The sequence below is a fragment of the Pelodiscus sinensis genome, chromosome 5 (assembly GCF_052426305.1).
Source record: "Pelodiscus sinensis isolate ZL-2025 chromosome 5, ASM5242630v1, whole genome shotgun sequence".
In the NCBI taxonomy this organism is placed as follows: domain Eukaryota; kingdom Metazoa; phylum Chordata; order Testudines; family Trionychidae; genus Pelodiscus; species Pelodiscus sinensis.
Genome location: NC_143056.1, coordinates 19,762,752 through 19,783,085, shown reverse-complemented (window position 1 = coordinate 19,783,085; position 20,334 = coordinate 19,762,752). Strand labels below are relative to the sequence as shown.

Here is a 20,334-nt window from a genome sequence, read left to right as displayed (position 1 = left end):
TCAAACATTTTTTAGTTTGTTAGTGTAGAAAATGGAGATACAATTCATGTTATTGTTATTTATGGATCACAGTTTATATTTAACAGTGGTCATCCCTTCACTTCTAACAGCTTATTAAAATAAAACCAAACCAGGATGAGATGTCATTTTTCTGTGACTGACAATATTAATCTTTAAGTCATAAACTGGTTTGGAAGAAAGGTACTCTGGGGGTTAGAAATTTAAAATTGTAGCAAACTAAAAGGTCCAGGAGCGAGCTGCATTACTCCTGTGTGGGATACCACATTTTAGACCTTCATAGGCTCTCCAGTTACTTAAAAATTTGAATCCCTTCCAAATTTTGTGGAAATAACCTCTCCAGTTGTCTGTCAAATGAAACTGGCGCTGGGCTAACAGGGTGTTAGCTTATTTTCAGATAGGGATTGGTGATGTGTACATGTAAGACAGCCCATTTCTGAGTCTTCAGTGAAATTTCAGTTAAGGTCTGTGCCATCAGATGCTTTGATTAATGTGAATATTGTTAGTGGCGAAGCAGTTGTGCCTTATGTACTTTACAGAACCTTGTTTATGTAGTTATTTCATGTGAAAATAAAAACTGTTCTATGTGATGATTTAGACACAAGGCTTTTTCACAATGTGAGTAGATTTTCATAATTTGAACAGATCATATCTACCTATATAAGTACAAAAATATTGAAATTGTTCTAGAAGGGAATCCCTTTTTATGAGACTATTCTTTAGGAATCGGTGACTTGTCATTTTAAACAAAATGTATATTTTACTGTTGTTCCCGTAGAGAAGGTCTAGCCACCTACAGAATGTCATTAATGTCATTGTTCTACATTTGCATTGAAGGACATTTATAGCTCATTGAGAGGAACTAAATACAATTGTTTTGCATTTTAGTAAAGTATTGGCTTTATTTCAGGTTGTAATGGCTGGTGCTTTCTACCCAAACTACTTTACTTTTGGACAATGTGATGAAGAAATTGCTGTAAGGGAGTTGGCTGGAAGAGATTCTAAAACCATTGTAATGGTATGTTGATTTAATACCTGCTGTGTGGGTGGACTGTTTTGAAAATATTCCTGTTAAGGGCTTGTTCTAAACATTTGAATGTTGGGTCTCCTGTGACCAACCAGCACTCAATCTGACACAGGTTTAAAATACGTATTATGACTGTCCAGAGTACTTGGTAGGTATTTATAGAATAAACCCTTGGAGCGTGGTATGTCATTTAAATATTACTGTTCAGTAATCTTTCCTCACACACCGCACAGCTATCATTTGCTTTAAATTGCCTATAAACTTAAGTATGACTTGTAAGTGCTTTACTCCAGGCATATTTATGATCTAAATCTTGTTGTCATTGTTGAAAACAAATGTAAATATGAAATGACTGCAATAAACTTTAAAAATAGTACATAAATACATATATGCTGGGATGCATATCTAGGTAGGAAGTTTCATGGTTTTGTCACCATGCACTGCTATTATCTTAATAAAAAAGTGAAACTATAAAAATAAAGCAAAAGTAAGCACACAAAGAACACAGACATGCAGCCTGATGTGCCTCAAAGAATACAAATGTAACTTTCTCAATCAAAGGATAAACAAAGCTACATGTGAGGCACAGACTAGATTGAGGAATGTGTAAGATATGGAAGTATTTCCACATCCTTTGCTGTTTAGTCACAGATGAATTGACCTAAGCAGCAAATTCATGGGAGGGGGAGGGAGAGGGGGAGGGAGAGGGAGAGAGGGAGAGGGGGAGAGAGAGAGAGAGAGTGTGTGTGTATCTCTCTCTCTCTCTCTGTATATATTTATAAAACTTCTCTGATTTCATAACCCAAATTTTTGTCAGCTTGGAGCTTGTACTACCTTGGTCACTTACGATAATTATATTCATGGGCTAGTCCGATTTATCAGGAATCATAACCCAAATGGAAAATCTTGGGAGGTAGTGGAATTCCTTTGATATTCTCAGTTTATGGTAGCCTGCACACTGGGGCACAGTCAGAAGGAGAGTAGAAAGCCATGAATTCCATATTTCTTTGAATACAAGTGGAAAGGATTGAATTAATGTTAAATATCTTGGCTGTAGTAATATTAGTGCTCTGTAGAAATGAGTCTAAGTTAAGTTTCCTGATTAAACTTGATCTCCTACTTTTTGTGAGGGAAGGTCATTGAAATACTTACGTATATATTTTGCAAAGAAGCGTTCATTATAAATTTTTTAAATATGCAAAATTTAAAACTTTCAGGAATTAGTCTTAACTTGATGCAGAAGTACTTGTGTGTCTAACACACTTTACGCTGGAGTTCAACTAGTCTGTTTTTTGTTTGTAGTTAAATATATTTAGAATACTTACATTATAGTCTTGAATAAGCTGAGCATTATCTTGGAGAAAACAGGGCATTTAATCACAAATTCTTGAAACTTTGCAGTACCTATTTTTTAAAATAAAATACTAAATAGAAAATCTGCCTTTATTCAGATAACTTCAGAATTTTGCTGGCATTTACTACGTATATAAATATTATGTCTCTTGTGTAATACTTCAAGGCTTTGATTAAATGCATAATCCATTAAAATTTTAAAACTGCAAATATTAACTTTATTTTTCATGACAGTTGAAGAACATTCCTCCCTATGGCTTCCTATTCTATAAACAGTTGCAGTCACTCTTTAGGGAGTGTGGTCAAGTGAAATCTATTGCATATGATGGAACAAAGTAAGTAAAATATATCATTTTACATATTTCATAATTATGTAGTAATTAGTGGAGACTAATGTAAAATTCATGTAACTGCTTTTGTTACCCTGTGATCTATCTGCAGCGTTTGGTGATCTCTTTTGTGTTGTGATTAGTGTAAGTAGTTGAGGAGATGTGTATATTGAAAATCACGTGTTGGGCAGAGTGAGAGAAACAGGCTAGAGACTGGGCGTGTGTTCTTCAGCTAGTAGTAGAGAAACCAGCTTTTTTACCTGTTTGTTGTCATTTTCTTTTTTGTGTAAAAGTAGCCTCCTAATAAGGGTGCCAGTGTTTGGGAACCTTGGTAGCATTGCATTTCTCTCTGTTGTTCAGATTTCAAAAACTTCATGATTAATTCTGTTACGTCCTTCCAAAACTCTTCCTATAGTTACATGTAGGCAATCATCTTGAACATGCTAGAATATTTTCATTATTTCCATAATTTATTTAAAAATATGCTAAAGGTACATAGATTAAGCAGTGGCTGTGGGACTGCAAAACATTTTTGCATTTCACTTACCTTCTCAGAAGTGGGCCAGGAGAAGAACTGATCCCGTTTTTCCTTGAATAAAGTACTTACTGCAGAGAATTTATTTGTTTTGTTTTTTGAAACAGAGCCTTCGTGGAGTTCTCTCGCAATCCAGCAGAGCGGTTTAAAACTCTTCCTGCTGTGTATATGGCACTCAAAATGTCACAGCTAAGAATTCCACTTGAACTCAATGTTTATACTCCCGAAATGATTGAAGGAAAAATGGAAGGAGAGAAATATATAGGATTGAGGAATGCAAGGTACTGCATTATGGAGACTAATTTCTTCATAGTCTTAGATTGGAACAAAACCTCTATTTCATTTGAAGATCAAGTGTGAACTGCCTCTGTCGTCACAAAAACTAAAACAGTACATTTCAAATATCAAAGATATAATCTTGTCACAGGGCAGAATTATTCTAGAGGGTTTTGATAACTTGGACAGAATGTTAAATAGAGAAATTGTGGTAAAATTACTAGCCATACTTTTTTGAGGGGAGGAGGGTACTATTTATCACTCAAAAATGGCTTGGCCTAGAAACCTGAAATTTGTATTTCTTCCTAAGGGGGACTGGTGTCTTTGACTAGTTTGGGGACTATTTTGGGAATATTTTGTTGGTTAAAAGCAGTTAGTTAAAAACTCTCCAGGTTGTGAAAATACAATCTGCCTTGCCATATAGAGTTTAGGTTGTATGAGCAGCAGGTGGACATATGTGTGTGGTGGTACCTGAGCAGGTACTTGAAGATCAATAGGGAAGAGTAGCAGTGTATTGGGGATACTATAGGAAGGGACCTTTCAGCTGGAGATGCAGCTGAGGAAGAGGTGGCACTCATCCCTGACTTGCTTGCAAACTCAGTGTCCTTTCACCTCTTGGGTCCTCTTTAGGGGTTCTTAAGAAAAAGTGAACAAACCTTCATAAAATTTCTGGGCTAACATCTTTTATTCTCCTTTGGAGAAACCTTCAGACTGAAAATGTAGGTGACTTTAGTAATCTGTATCCAGTAGTCCCAGGGAAAGATTCTGTCAGAGGACTCTGTTACTGTGGTTTGCCCTGTACAAATAATTGGGTTCTCTATGCCTATTCTTATATACAGCTTGCTGAAACAGCTCTCTGCCAAATGTTCCTGTTCAGCCGTAACTCTGAAATTAGTCCATAAACTTTGGATATAATATTTTAAAATATTAAAATGGCTGAAGGGAGAATTATGGCCTTAATAAGTTTAGAGTGCATATACATTGACTGGTCATACTGACTTTTTTAAACAAAGCTTATGTAGCCCATAATATTATTGGTAAGATGCATATTAATAATCAAGGCATCTTAAGAAACATAGGCAGCCTATCCATGGGGATTAATGTTGAATTTCTTAACTCTTGTCAATTACTAGCAACTTTGATGTTCTAAAAAGAGAATCATTTGGAATTTATCCTTCATAGAATCAATTACATATTTTTTCATAACTTAATCTTAAAAGAGATGGCATAGTGGAAATCCCGCTTGTTAAATCTAGGCTTTTGTGAATTCTGTAAGAATTTGGTAGGGCAGCTGCTACTTTGCATGTATCGTTGTGTGTTACTTGCAGGCACATAAAACAATTTCTCAGTGGTCTGTCGGATTGTCATAGTCCTTCCCCACTCTATCTGTATTTATTTTTGGCACAGACCATACTGTAGCACAGGGGTGAGGAAACTTTTTTAGGTCTGAGGCTGCCCACCCGCAGAAAAATCACAAGTGAGAAACCCCCAACTGAGAGGGGGAAAAAGACTCTCCTCGCATTCCTCTGGCACACCAGAGCCTAGTAGATTGTGTGCTCCAGCCCTGTGGGTGGGTGGCAGAAGGGTGGCCCCCAACTGAGGAGAAAGACACTCCTCACATTCCCCTTGCCCACCAGAGCCAGGGTTTCCCCACCCCTGCTGTAGCATATGCATTTTAGGGCCCATATCTTTCTTGCTAGATATGAGTGCCTCAACTTGGTTTAGACCCAGATGTGTAAAGTTAATCAGGTTCATTTTTATTAAACCAAACTTTTAATGCTCACTTCAGAAAATCCCAGAATATAGTGTGTGATGGGGTGCGGTCACGGCAGACTCCTTGATTCCCTGAGTGTGACACAGCCACTGACACACTCGCCTCTTTGCTCTCTGGGGCTTCTCACCACCCTGTCCTGCTGGGCCAGGTCTCCTGATCTTCCCCAGACAAGGCACAGAGCTGAGATCACCACTCCCCCACCCTGAGGAGCAATATAGACATTGAAACTCTTCAAGTCCAAGGAAAATACCGTTTTGGACCCAGCTTCCAGGCAAACCACTCCCCAAATGGGATCAGAACTCCAAATAAATTATTCATGTAAGCCTCCTTTAACTATGAAAGGAGGATGTACACACTGATTGCTCCCCCAAGTAAGAGTTATTTACAATGGGCTTGATAGTAAATAAAATTAACTTTATTAAGTACATGCAGTCCCCGGGTTACGTACAAGATAGGGACTGTAGGTTTGTTCTTAAGTTGAATCTGTATGTAAGTCGGAACTGGCGTCCAGATTCTGCTCTACCACAGGCCCGGGGCTTTTCTCCATGTCTCCCTAGTCTGCTGGGGGGGGGGGGGGCGCACTAGCTGCGTCCCCCCCCAGCAGACCAGGGAGACGCTGAGCAAAGCCGCGGAGGACCCGGGCGGGATCGCGGCGCTTCCAGATCAGCGCCGCGATCCTGCCCGGGTCCTCCATGGCTTTGTTCAGCATCTCTCTGGTCTGCAGACCAGGGAGACGCTGAGTAAAGCGAGGAGGACCCGGGCGGGACGCGGCACTGATCTGGCTCCTCTTCCTCCCCCCCCCCCCCCCCCCCCAGCAGACCAGGGAGAGGCAGAGCAGCTTTTCTCGCCCCGGAGGACAGGGGCGGCGGGACCGGGCGTCCGCCACTCCCGTCGTCCGGGGCGAGAAAATCCCCGTTCGTATCTGCCTGTATAAGCGTTAGGATTTAAGTAGTTGCAAGGGAAAGGGGCAGAGCAAAGTAGATTACAACTTCAGAATAACAAAAAATGCATAGCTAGTGCTAACACTTTAAAACTATTCTTATTCCAGCTAAGCCTCCAAACCAGGGAAGTTCCTTTTTTTTCCCTGGTGTCTTTGGTTCATTCTCTTGAGAGTGTCATGCCACCCAGAGACAAAGAACTAAAAAACTTCGAAGCTTAAATAGCCTCTCTTTCAGAAAGAAATTTTCTATTTCACATTCTCCCCTTCCATGGTCGATTACTTGGTCAGCCCCTGCCAGTTAGGGAGGTTACATGACTTCCTAAGACCAACCACTGCTAAGACTTAAAGGACAAAAGGGCTGTTTACAGATGATCACCCAGACATTGAGGGAAACACCCTTGATGGCTTTCATTTGCACATTTAAAACCATAAACCACTCCATACACCACATATCTGAGGGTACGTCTACACTGCATCCCTAGTTCGGACTAGGGATGCAAATGGAGACGACCGAAGTAGTTAATGAAGCGGGGATTTAAATATCCCGCGCTTCATTAACGTGATCTCGCCGGCGCACTAGTTCGAATCACAGCTGATTCGAACCAGGAAGTGCGCGCCGGGACACGTTAGTTTGGACTAAAGCCCTTAGTCCAAACTAACATTACTCCTCATTTTTTGCACGCTGGCGAGATCACGTTAATGAAGCGTGGGATATTTAAATCCCCGCTTCATTAACTACTTCGGTTGTCTCCGTTTGCATCCCTAGTCTGAACTAGGGATGCAGTGTAGACGTACCCTAATTTTACTTACAAGAGTGATACATGCACCAAAATAAGATCTACAGATCCAGCAGATTGTGACATTAAAATTGATAGGTTACATGAGATATTTTATCCAAAGCATCTTCGAGTTATGAACATTTGTGTCCATAAGTCAGTTTCATAAAGCAGGGGTTGGGGGAGAGGGGGAACCATCACATAGTGCTTGAAGGATTCACTTTGTATTCAATTATGTTTTTTAGAGTAAATGTGGATTTTCAGAAGCAGACTATAGAGCCTATGCAAACCTCGTTTGGTGCTTTAGAACAGTCACAAACAGTGGCAAGCCTTCCTTTGTCCATCTGTGTCACAGAGGTACGAAAGTTCTGTCATTAAAATGCTGACTATATCTAATAAGTCTTTTAAAGATTCCTCCACACATGCACTGCTAAACATTGAAAATAGTGGAGGAGGGGTTTGCAGCATTTTTCATGGAGAAGGATAATTTAGGGAAATAAGAAACTTATCTCATATTTAAAATATTTGACCACAAATAATAGTCTTGAAATTATAAGGCATGGGTTATGCCTTCTTGTGTGTTTTTACAGCCACTAGTACATTTTGAAAGCTAGTGGAAACAAACAGGAAGTGAAATTAAAGAAGCTAATACATTTTTAACTAGATAGAATTTGTCAAACAATTTTTATGTAACCTTACATTTTCATTTGTGTGATTGTCCATTTGCCCATCTTACTGACGGTGCACATGCTTTTCAGGTTAGAGATCAGTGTATTTTTGGCCATCCATGTCTGCAGGGCATGCATGTACTCCCCAGTCCTCATCCTATACTATGAGGGGCATATAAGGGCAGGACACCCAGTACCATTCAACTCATCTCATCACCTCATGGCTTAGAGATGGAGATCAAGTTTGTATTCAATTCCAAGGAAGTGGCAGCCTTCTGAATAGCATTAGCTACTTAGCTACAATACAGTATTATTAGTTACTAGTTGAATAGCTATTAGTTTGTTTACATGTTTGAACCTTTATTAGTTATAGGTTGTGGCATTGCTAGGCTCATCCAGGTTTAAACACTGCCCCTCATGGGAGAGAGCAATTCCAGCTTCAGATGGCGACTTGAAGTGTCTCAGTTGTTTAGGAGAGATGCACGTTCCCAGTAAATGTGTGAATTGCAAGTCTTTGAGCTCCAAAACTAGGAAGGAAAAAGACACCTGACTTCATGTTTTCCTAATGCCATGGTATTTACCTCGGCATGCAAGAGACATGTATGGCTTTGTCCCTGGATTGTAGATACTCTAAACGAGTTGTGTGCTCCACTAAATTCACAGAACCTCTTCTGTCTGCAGATAAATTGGACAAGATAGTGGCTGAAAATGAGGCTTAAATAGTCCTTTCACTTCACACTTTGTGCTGCAAGAAGGAAATCCAAATCCACAATCAGACAGAAATGCTCCTTTCATTTTCTTCCTCACAGAAGTTCCAGAGGAAAGGTAACACACATGCTTAGGGAGAACACTGGAGTAGTGTGTGTGGAAAAACTTGAGGTACTCATACAGCCTTCAGAGGCTCCTTATGATGATGAGTGAAGATCTGAGCTTGGGAGGCACAATTGCCCATTTTTCAGAGGGACGGTTGCTTCTACTGTAGACATGAATGAGTTAGTGCGCCATGGATATTCCTCAAGATAAGGTCTCTACCACATCCCTTCTTCATTTAGTTGCCTGTCTCCAGCACCCTTAATGCAAGCTTGTCCAGAATGAAATCTCTCATCTCTTGGACATGTGAACAATAGAATAATGCTTCTCAGGCTCTGATTCCACCATTTTCATTGTTCGCGAGTGCTTTGTGAAGTCAGGGCCATCTTCAATCTGAAAAGATTCAATAAATGCATGAAGAAAATGAAGTTCCAGATTGTGATTTCCCTGTATCAAAGGGACTTCCGCTAACCTCAGTGTTTTTAGCAGATGCATATCTCACAAAGATTCCCAAAGTGGGACCAAAGATTGGTTTGGAAGGTCCTAAGAGCTCATCCCTGTGAACCACTAGCATCTCTCTCACTGTTTTATCTTTGTGCCACAACCTATTTTCTGGTTGGCATCTTGTCCATCAGATAAGTTTCAGAACTGGGAAGACCCTACTGTGTGCTCCATGATGACCCAAAGGCTGGTAAGAACTACACAAACATTTTTGCCCAAGGTAAGTCCTCCTTACCGTGCCTTACAGGAGGTTGTCCTCCCTTCATTTTTTCCACAGCTACAATACTGATTGAGAAGCTATGGCACAGCTTGTGTGTCAGAGTTGCTGTAAAGATTGATATCAAATATACAGAATCCACAGGGAGATCAGACTCTGTTCATTTCTTTTCACCTGAGGTATCAGGACACTGGCATATGGAAAGTGACCAGGAGGAGTCAACCTGGATTCCCCACTAGCAAGTTGTGTCCGATCAATCTGATTAGCTTCTATGATGAGGTAACTGGCTCTGTGGATATGGGAAAGTCAGTAGATGTGATATATCTAGACTTCAGCAAAGCTTTTGATACGTTCTCCCACAATATTCTTGCAGCAAGTTAAGGGACTATGGATTGGATAAATGGATTGTAAGATGGATAGAAAGCTGGCTAAACTATTGGGTCCAACAGGTAGTGATCAACAGCTCGATGTCATTTTGGCAGTTGGTTTCTAGCAGAGTGCCCCAAAGATCGCTTCTAGGACCGCTTTTGTTCAACATCTTTATTAATCACTTGGATCACACTAAGCTAGAGGGAGAGATAGATATGCTGTAGGGCAGGGATAGGGTCCAGAATGACCTAGACAGATTACAGGACTGGGCCAAAAGAAATCTGATGAGGTTCAACAAGGACAAGTGCAGAGTCCTGCACTTGGGACGGAAGAATCCCAAGCATTGTTACAGGCTGGGGACTGAATGGCTAAGTAGCAGTTCAGCAGAAAAGGACCTGGGGATTACAGTGGATGAAAAGCTGGATATGAGTCAACAGTGTGCACTTGTAGCTATGAAGGCTAATGGCATATTAGATTGCATTAAGAGGAGCGTTATCCGCAGATCTAGAAAAGTGATTATTCCCCTTTATTCGGCCAAGGTGAGGACACATCTGGAGTATTATGTCCAGTTCTGGGTCCCCAACTATAGAAAGAATATTTCAGAGAGTCCAGCAGAGGGTGACCAAAATGATTGTCAACAGAACATGGACCATTGCTCCTTGTTCTGCCATCCATCATGACTGAGAACAGCCTTTCTTTGTCCTCTTTGGAACCTCCCTTCAGGAAGCTGAAGGCTGCTATTAAATCCCCCCTCACTCTTCTCTTCTGCAGACTAAATCAGCCCAAATCCCTCAGCCTTTTCTCATAGGTCATGTGCTCCAGCCCTCTAATCATTTTGGTTGCCCTCTGTTGGACCCTCTCCAGTGTGTCCACATCCTTTCTATAGTGGGGGGCCCAGAACTGGATGCAGTACTCCAGATGTGGCCTCACCAGAGCTGAATAAAAGGGAATAATCACTTCTGTAGGCCTGCTGGCAATGCTCTTCCTAATGCAACCTAATATGCCATTCGCCTTCTTGGCTACAAGGGCACATTGTTAACTCACATCCAGCTTTTCATCCACTGAAATGCTCAGGTCCTTTTCTGCTGAACTGCTACTTAGCCATTCTGTCCCCAGCCTGTAACAATGCTTGGGATTCTTCTGTCCCAAGTCCAGGACTCTGCACTTGTCTTTGATGAACCTCATCAGATTTCTTTTGGCCCAATCCTCTAATTTGTCTAGGTCACTCTGGACCCTATCCCTGCCCTCCAGCATATCTACCTCTCCCCCTAGCTTAGTGTCATCCACAACCTTGCTGAGGGTGCAAGCCATCACCTCATCCAGGTCATTAATAAAGATGTTGAACAAAACCGATCCTAGAACCGGACTTTGGAGCACTCAGCTAGAAACCGACCGCCATCCTGCCATCAAGCCATTGATCACTACCCATTGGGCCCGACAGTCTAGCCAGCTTTCTATCCATCTTATCCAATCCGTACTTCCTTAACTTGCTGCAAGAATATTGTGGGAGACCATATCAAAAGCTTTGCTAAAGTCAAGGTATATCACATTCACTGACTTTCCCATATCCACAGAGCCAGTTACCTTGTCATAGAAGCTAATCAGATAGGTCGGGCGTGACTTGCCTCTGGTTTAATCCATGTTGACTCTTCCTGATCACTTTCCCCTCTTCCAAGTACTTCAAAATGTATTCCTTGAGGATCCCCTCTATGATTCTTTCAGGGACTGAGTTAAGGCTGAGTGGTCTGTAGTTCCCTGGATTGCCCTTCTTCCCTTTTTTAAAGATGGGCACATTTGCCCTTTTCCAATCATCCGGGATCTCTCCCAATTTCCACAAGTTTTCAAAGATAATTGCCAAAGGCACTGCAATGATATTTGCCAACTCCGAGTATCCTTGGATGCATTAAATCCGGACCTATGGATTTGTGTATGTCTAGCTTTTCGAAATAGTTCTTAACCTGTTCTTTCTCCACTGAGGGCTGTACACTTCCTTCCCATACTGCATTGCCTAGTGCATTAGTCTGGGAGATGACCTTATCTGTGAAGATAGAAGCAAAGAAAGCAGTGAGTACTTCAGCTTTTCCCACATAATCTCTCACCAGGTTACCTCCCTCATCCAGTAAGGGCTCCACGCTTTCTCTGATCACCCTCTTATTGCTAACATGCCTGTAGAAACCTTTCTTGTTAGCCTTCTTATTCCTTGCGAGCTATAATTCCAATAGCACTTTCGCCTTCCTGATAGCTCCCCTGCATTCTCGAGCAATATATTTATACTCCTCCCTAGTCATCTCTCCATGTTTCCACTTCTTGTAAGCTTCCTTTTTGTGTTTAAGCTCATCAAAGAGCTAATATGGTTGCCCAGTATATTTGCTTTTCTTACTTCATATTGGGATGGTTTCTTCCTGTGCCTTTAATAAGGCTCCTTTAAAATAGTGCCAGCTCTCCTGGACTTCTTTCCCCTTCATGTTAGTATCCCAGGGAATCCTGCCCATCAATTCCCTGAGTGAGTCAGAGTCTGCTTTTCTGAAGTCCATGGTGTGTATTTTCCTACTCTCCTTCTTCCTTTTTGTCAGGATCCTGAAATCTACCATCTCATGATCACTGCTTCCCAGGTTGCCACCCACCACCTCTACTTCCCCTACTCGTTCCTCCCTGTTTGTGAGTAGCAGGTCAAGCTGCACATAGCCCCTGGTTGTTTCCTTCAGCACTTGTATCAAGTGAGTTATCCCCAGCACTCTCCAAAAACTTCCTGGATTGTCTGTGTTCTGCTGTATTGGTCTCCCAACAGGGGTATCAGGGTGATTAAAGTCCCCTATGAGAACCAGGGCCTTTGATCTGGAAGCTTCTCTTAGTTGTCTGAAGAAAGCTTCGTCTACCTCATCCACCTGATCCGCAGGTCTAAAGCAGACACCAACCACAACATCATCCCTGTTGCTTTCACCTTTAAACTTAACCCATAAACTCTCAACAGACTCTTCTCCCTCTATATACTGGAGCTCTGAGCAATCATACTGCTCTCTTACACACAGAGCAACTCCTCCTCCTTTTCTCCCCTGCCTGTTCTTCCTGAACAATTTATACCCTTCCATGACAGTGCTCCAGTCTTGTAAGTCATCCCACCAAGTCTCTGTTATTCCAATCAAATCATAGTTCTTTGACTGGGACAGGGCTTCTAATTCTTCCTGTTTGTTTCCCAGGTTTCTTGAATTTGTGTACAAACACCTCAGATAACTAGTTGACTCCCCTACTTTCTCCATTTGAATCAGGGGTACTCCTTTGTTGCTCCTTCCTCCTTATATTTCTTCCTATTATCCAACTTCCTCACTTACCTCAGGGCTTTGGTCACCGTCCCCCAACTAACCTAGTTTAAAGCCACCCTCACTAGGTTTGCAAGCCTGCGCATGAAGATGCTCTTTCTTCTCTTGGTTATGTGGATCCCATCTCTTCCTAGCAATCCGTGTGCCTGGAACAGAGTTCCATGGTCGAAGAAACCAAAGCCCCCTCTCTGACACCACTTGCGCAACCACACATTTACTTCCACAATTTGAGATCGCTACTTGTACCTTTTCCTTCAACAAGGAGGATGGACAGGAACACCACTTGAGCTTCAAATGCCTTAATCCTTCTTCCCAGCGCTACGTAATCTGCAGTTACCCACTCAAGGTCATTCTTGGCCAAATCATTAGTTCCTACAAGGAGAAGCAGGAAGGCATAGCGATCCGAAGTTTTGATCAGTTTGGAAGTTTCTCCGTCACATCCTGAATTCGAGCTCCTGGTTAGCAGCACACTTCTTGAGATTCCAGGTCTGGATGGCAGATGGATGACTCCATCCCTCTTGGGAGGGAGTCTCCGACCACCACCACCCATTGTCTTCTTTTTTGGGGGGGGGGTGTGGAACCCCCACCCTGTGCCTTCTGGTAGATGATGTTTTTTTCTGATTTCTTCCCTGAGAGGTCCCTGTCAAAGCATTCTACACCGTAGTGCCTATGCAGACAACCTGAAGCAGTTACTTACCTGTACAGGAATGGGGGATACGTGAGTTGGTCTTCTTCTTTTAAAGATTATATGCTGCCAGTTTTCTTCCTTGTCCTGTACAGCTTGCTTTGCCTGCAGTATTAAGTATTGCTGTGCTGCCTTCTATTGAGAAAATCTTCATCTTCTCTGATGGATACTTGGGCCGCAAGTCCTCTAATTTTTTCTTCCAAAATGGCGACCAGCTTGCACTTAGTGCAGATGAAATCCCTTCTATCTTCTGAGAGGAAGACAAACATGGCACAGGCAGTGCAGGTAACAACAGCAGACCTATCACTATCCATACCTGCCTTCCTTCAGAGAGATTTCTCGGTTGTTTTTAAATGCTTCCATGAAGGGCAGAAGAGAAAAAAAGAGTGTTAGAGCTTAAAGCCTTGACATCAGAACTGCCATATACAGCATTCTATAAATGCTGTAAGATTCTATAAATGCATTCTATAAGATTCAGCTCTGACCCCACTTGACCTTTTTGCCAATAGTGGTGTCATCCTTCCAAGTCACAAGGATATTTTCCTTCTGGTGTCTTATGCTAAGCCAGATGCCAGCAGTGAGGAGAGGAGGCTCATGTCCAGTGCCCTAGACTTTTACCTAGAATGCACCATGCTCCTCAGAAAATCAAGCCAGCTCTTTGTTGTGACTGCTGACAGGATAAAGGGCCTCTCAGTATCTAAGCACAGAATCTGAAAATGAAACACCTTTTGCATCAGAGCTTGTTATGACCTGGCATGTCACTGCTGCCCGTCATACTCAACAAAAATGGTATTCATCACCTGCTACATTCCTCGCTCGTGTTCTGATCCAGGATATCTGTAGATCTGCAATGTGGTTGTCAATCCACATGTTCATGGCTCACTGTGCTGTCACCAAGCTAGCGAGGATTCTGGACAAGGCAGTGACAAGATAAAGACAAAGACCAGTTCTACTAGCCAGTTACACAGAGAAACGTTGGAATTAGAGTTCATCCGCAAATTCAATTCATATGCTAATGGATTCAGTTATGATTAAGGATGATTGGGGCACTATCAACTTAATAGTTGTTTAAGGTGCAAACAGTTCTTTGTGTAGACGCCTATCTCAGGAACGCTACTCTCAATTGACTTCGATTCTTATCTGCTTTGTTTTAACTACCCAATCTTCAGATACTTAATGATTCCCTCTTGCTCCTGGTCTCCCACCCCCTCTTTTTTTCCCTCCCTTCCCCCCCCCCCTTCTCTCCTATTTATTTTGAGTCTGCACATCCTAAACTCAAAACTCTGGTCATCTGAAGAAGTGGGCTGTGCCCATGAAAGCTTATAATACCATCTACATGTTTTGTTAGTCTATAAAGTGCTACCTTTTGCATTTATTGTTTTTTTCTGGACAGACTAAGTTGGCTACCCCTTGAAGATTTTTTTTGAAGAGACCAGCTTCTATGGCTGAAAGACTTTTTAAAATAAAAAGTAGATTTTTAAAAAGTTAAACTAAATACATTTATTTAAATGTGAAAATATGAGAAACCTGTGTTAATGCCTAGCATTACTATAATCGGTTCAAGTAATTTAAATATTCAATTAGTACATGTTTTGCTACTCAAGTTTTAAAGAGAGTCAAACCACTAAACTGCTGGAAGTCACTGGCTAAGCCCTGGAACAAAGGAATGCTGAAGTACTAACCTAGCTGTTGACAGCAGTAACCTCTTCTGTAGGTTAAAAGAAAATAATTTCTTTCTTAGTTTATTCTACTACTTCAGGTCAATAATTTGTAAATTCAAAGATTAGAAACCAGTTAGGAGTTGAAAAAAGCAGGATAGCTTGTTTTTCTTTTTCCAGTATATGAATCAAAGCAAAGTGTGAAATGAGATTCACTAATCCTAAAATTTTGAAGGACTTGACCAGAAACAAGCACTCAGTTAGTTTCACTATTGGCAAATAATGCCTTTGTTTAATAAATGGGTTTTAACTTCAAACTAAAAGATAACAAAAATTGTCATCTAATAAATAAGAAATGTACATCATCCATAATTTTCTAATGTAAGGATTAATAACCTGAATAAATGTATTAAAGCTCTATAATTACTTAAATGTGGGTGGATATAGTGTATCCTCTTGGTTAACAAAAGTAAGTACCAAATTTCTTGTCAAACCTGTATTCAGTTGCAAGAAAACACATCTTAAGGGCTCCTAACTAATGAGAGTTAACCTTTCTTTAGGAAAATAACTAAAAAGAATAGAAATACAAAAGATGAAAATTGGCATAATAGGTTGATTTTTAAATCTTCAGTGTGCCTGATCTTTCCCTCATGGTGCATCAGATCTTACCCGAAAGTTCATATGATGAAGTAAATCTCTTGTTTACAGTATTTGTTACCATATAGATGTGAAAGTTATGCTTAATTATTTAAGAAGTGTACCAGTAGTTTAAAAACTATTACTGTAAATGCTTTTTAGGATTAGGAATACTTTAATGTATTTTTTCTTGTGTATTGTATAATCCTAAGCATTGAAGAATAACAATTATGTGAAATACATTTTTGAATATAAAAATGACTTAAAATTCAAAATATGTAGGAAGTTATATCCTGGTGTTTTTAGGTGGTAGAAGTTGGACATTTCTGGGGTTATCGAATAGATGAAAAAAAAATGGCTGTTCTCAAAAGGCTTACTGCTGAGATTAACCAGCTGGACTTGATGCCTCTGCCAGTGCGTCCGTATCCTGATTTAGTTTGTCTGGCACAGTTTACTGAATTCGAAAACAAAGGATATTATAGAGCTCAGATCTTGTATGTTTCTGGAGATTATGCTGAGGTATAGTACTTTATTATGCTATGTTGAATGATAAGTAATTAGATTATCAATTTTGTAGCTTCGTATTTTTAATGAAATACTTTTGTAACTATTACAAAATCTTTATAAAGAAAACACATGTATAAAACCAAACCTTAGCAAAAGTATCCTGGAGTAAATGAATGATATGTCAGAACACAACAGAGAAATTGTCACTTTATAAAGTTGAAGGAGAATTTTGATAGGGAAAAGTGAGTGATGTAGTAATGTGTGTTGAAGTAACAAATGAAAAGCTGAAAACATGCTCCAACTACAATATCTATAGTTTGGAAGAATACTCCAAATAATTTAATTGTAAGTCAGCTTGATGAATCAAAGTCAGTATGTAATGACCAAGAAGGTAAATGTGTTCATCAGAGTGATCAAAATCACAACTTGATGGAATCATGTGTTCTCAGTTGTAGGTATAACAGTGGCCAGCGTGTAGTCCTTGTAAGTTGGCTTCTGAGAACTGTGATGTGCTATACCTGGTGCCCAAATATTTGCCTTCTCAAAACCTTGATTTTCATGGTGGTAGTGACACCTAACCATTGACTACCTTGAAACTATGTATCGAGCTACAACTGACCACTCCTAGTTGTGTTAAAGCTTTGTTTGAGGTTTGAATCAGGTCTGAGGGTAGATTGGGTAGTCTAGATTTCTTGGTCCAGGCATAGTGATGGTCCAGACTCCAGAGAAATAATAAAAAAAAACCAGTAATGATGATTAATATTTTGGGGCCAATTCAAAAGCATCTGGCAGTCTGGAGTTGGTCCAATGATCTGCCCATTGACTACTTCAGATGTAGGCATAGCCACAGGTATAGGATGACTGGGGCTATGAGCTCTCATTATAGATATGGTACTCCTCAACATCAGAGGCAATTTCATGAAAAGCTATCAACCCTTTCTTGACTTTGGTGTTCCATTCTTGGCAAGGATCACCTGATAATCCTAAAGTGAGTATGATTTTAATAGACTAATGAGGAGACCACTTGCAATTTCATAATCTGTTGATGAAATATGATCTTTTTCTGTCCAGTTATTCTCCACATCTTTGCAGTCATTTTCCCCTTCCTGTCAGCAAATGGACAGACAAAACAGCTGATCGCATAGCTGAGACGGACCTCTCTGTTCCACTAACTTTTTTTTTTTAATCTCGATGGTGAGGGTGTAATCTTGACTGTCAACCACCCTTACAAGACACAGCTATCTGACAATCAAGAGACCACAAATACAGGTTACACCTCTATAAACTAGGACTCAGGTCTGGCAGGACTACAGATGTTCCAGGATCAAAGAGTCCCAGCATGCTGCAGGGGGAGGAATCCTGGTGCAGTGTGTGTGTGTGGGCGGGGTAGAAGTCTGCATGCAGCCCAGCTGGGCTATGGATAGGTGTGGGGTGGGGTGGCAAGCCTGGCTGTGCAGCTCAGCTGGGCTGCCGGGGATGGAGGGTGGAGGGCAGGAGCCAGGAAGCTCAACACATGGCTCAGCTGGGCTGGGGAGGGGGAAACCCGGTGCCTATCCCAGTTGGGCTGCCTGGGGAAGCCAGGCAGCTCAGTGGGGCAGACAGGGCAGGGGGTGGGACTGGCAGCGGAATGACAGAAATGATCTTCTCTGGTCCTGCAAAATTCCACATCCAGGACCAGAGGGTGCTGGACCAGAGAGGTCTAACCTGTAGTTGACTTTATCTACTGGTGATTTGAGGTAAGGTTATGCAAATTTAAATCTAATCCAAAAACCCCTAATCTATAATTGGTATGGACCAAGAACTGTTGCCTTGCAGAGAAGTTTGCCTAATCTTGTCTCTGTTTATAGTTGTTTTTAGATTGATGGATGTGTAACCTAGGGAGAAGACTGAGTAATAAGCAAGACAAAATTGATCAGTTTGTTTCTGACATATTCTACCTCCAGGAACCCATTATTCAAGACTCCATAATTATAAATATTTGTCTTGAAGTTGGTTATGTAGTGTATTCTGTTGAAATATTTCTGTAGCTGATGACCTGTAACTATTACAGTAATTTTATATATTGCAATAAGAGAGCTGTGTGCTTGCTACCTTACAACTGCTAAACACTTTATTTAGAGCTTTGGAATATCCACTGATTTAATATTTTCATTCCTCTCTTTGTTGCCAAGGTTTTCTTTATAGATTATGGCAATAAATCAAGAGTGGCTTTATATCTTTTAAAGGAAATTCCAAACTATCTTCTAGAGCTTCCTTTTCAGGTAATTATTAATAGCACTTACTTCTTTTTAACGAATGTATTGATATTTTAGTCCAACAAGCTTCAGGCTTTTTAAACGTCAGCAAAACTATCCCAAATAATAATGCTCCTAGATTCGCTACTATATTTTACTAATCTAATGTATGAGAGAGCCTTTATCGCTAGTCATATATAAAGTATGTTTGGAAGAATAAATGTGTTCCATCAAGAGAAGACCTATTTAAGTCAACTTGTTTCAGGCACCTGCATCATATTGCATATGACTGTAGAGAGGTGGTGCCTAGCCTTTTTTTTTGGGATCATGTAATCGTCAAGGGTTATTGTGTGAACAATGTTTGTATTGATTATTAGCAGGGATCAGTTCTCCTACTGCCACCACTCATCTATTTGAGGCTTGCAGTTTTGGGAAGCAGTGCTGGCCCTGTCCCACCAGACTATGCCCATGTTAAAAAGGGGGGATATGCCCCCGAGTTTTTGAGCCATTGGTGTAGATGTGTATACCATGGCAATTGGTAGAATGGGATTTGTACCAGTGGTTTTATGGCAATCTTAGAAACTCATTGTGTAAAATAATGGATTTAATTCTGCTAATGGAGGAAGTGTTATGCTTGAGCTGGTTTATCATTTTGATTGTTAGTGACCTGAATTGTTTTGATAAGAAAATTAAAATGTGTCAGTCACTTCTGGAGCTCATCATGCATTCTTTAATATTTTGTTTTAGGCTTTAGAATTCAAAATATGCAAGATGCGCCCGTCTGCAAAATCTCTTGTATGTGGAGAACAGTGGAGTTATGGTGCTAGCCAAAGATTTGCTTCATTAGTGAATGGTTGTGCACTGATAGTGAAGGTGTATTCAGTTGTGCACAATATTTTGCATGTGGATGTTTACCGTTATTCTGGAAATAAAGAAGTGAACATTCGAGACATGCTCATTGAAGAAGGCTATGCTGAGCTAGCTGAAGAATCGTATGAATCAAAAGTATGCATTAAATAAAAAGCAATGCTTTGCCATATTAAGTTTCTTAATGCTGATTTATTTCATCTCCTCTGTGGCCTCATAGATTGAGCTGAAATATTGATCTGTGTAAGCTAAGCTGGGTTGACTGTGGTTAGTACTTAAATACGAGTTTATATTGTAAAAGGTGCATGTGTACTTAAGAGTATTGTTAATATAATTGGTATTTGAAATAGTTTGCATATACTAAACTAGTCATAGTGGATGGGAGGCAAGGGGCGGAACTGTTTCTGAGACCCTTCCATAGTGATGTCCCCCAGTGAAGGATGTAATGCTTCAATTAGATGAGTGTTGCACAGGAAATACTGCTATGTGCTTTATGAGTTAGTGGAAGGTATTAAGACAAATCATTGTTTTTATATTGAAACTTGTTTTTCTACTCAAATACATTAGAATATTTTTGCATAGACTGTTTCTTTTAGTTTTAAAAAGTTTGAACATTTTGCAAATTTGTTCTCTTTTGGATTTTTTTTTAGCAAAGCAATGAACTCAGAGAATTATATTCACAAGTAGAAAATAAGATTGCATCTGTAACTCCAAAAAAACAAAAACAGGAGGAAAAACATCTAATTGAAATGTTGTTAAATCACTTTTTGGCCAATAAATTTGGTACACCAAATTGTAAGGTAATTTCAGAAATGGTTTTATTTCTTTATCAGCTGG

At 40.4% G+C, this 20,334-nt stretch overlaps 1 protein-coding gene across 2 annotated transcripts in view; it reads left to right on the top strand.

Moving 5' to 3' along the window:
• The window catches only part of TDRD9 (tudor domain containing 9), a 151,790-nt gene that overhangs the window by 109,057 nt on the left and 22,399 nt on the right, over positions 1-20,334 (top strand). For both annotated transcript variants that reach the window (XM_075926469.2, XM_075926468.2), the window contains 8 exons: positions 929-1,036; positions 2,633-2,733; positions 3,370-3,543; positions 7,274-7,385; positions 16,196-16,408; positions 18,568-18,657; positions 19,378-19,635; positions 20,148-20,297. In XM_075926469.2, coding sequence (XP_075782584.2) covers positions 929-1,036; positions 2,633-2,733; positions 3,370-3,543; positions 7,274-7,385; positions 16,196-16,408; positions 18,568-18,657; positions 19,378-19,635; positions 20,148-20,297 — 1,206 coding nt within the window. The remainder of the gene's footprint in view (positions 1-928; positions 1,037-2,632; positions 2,734-3,369; positions 3,544-7,273; positions 7,386-16,195; positions 16,409-18,567; positions 18,658-19,377; positions 19,636-20,147; positions 20,298-20,334) is intronic.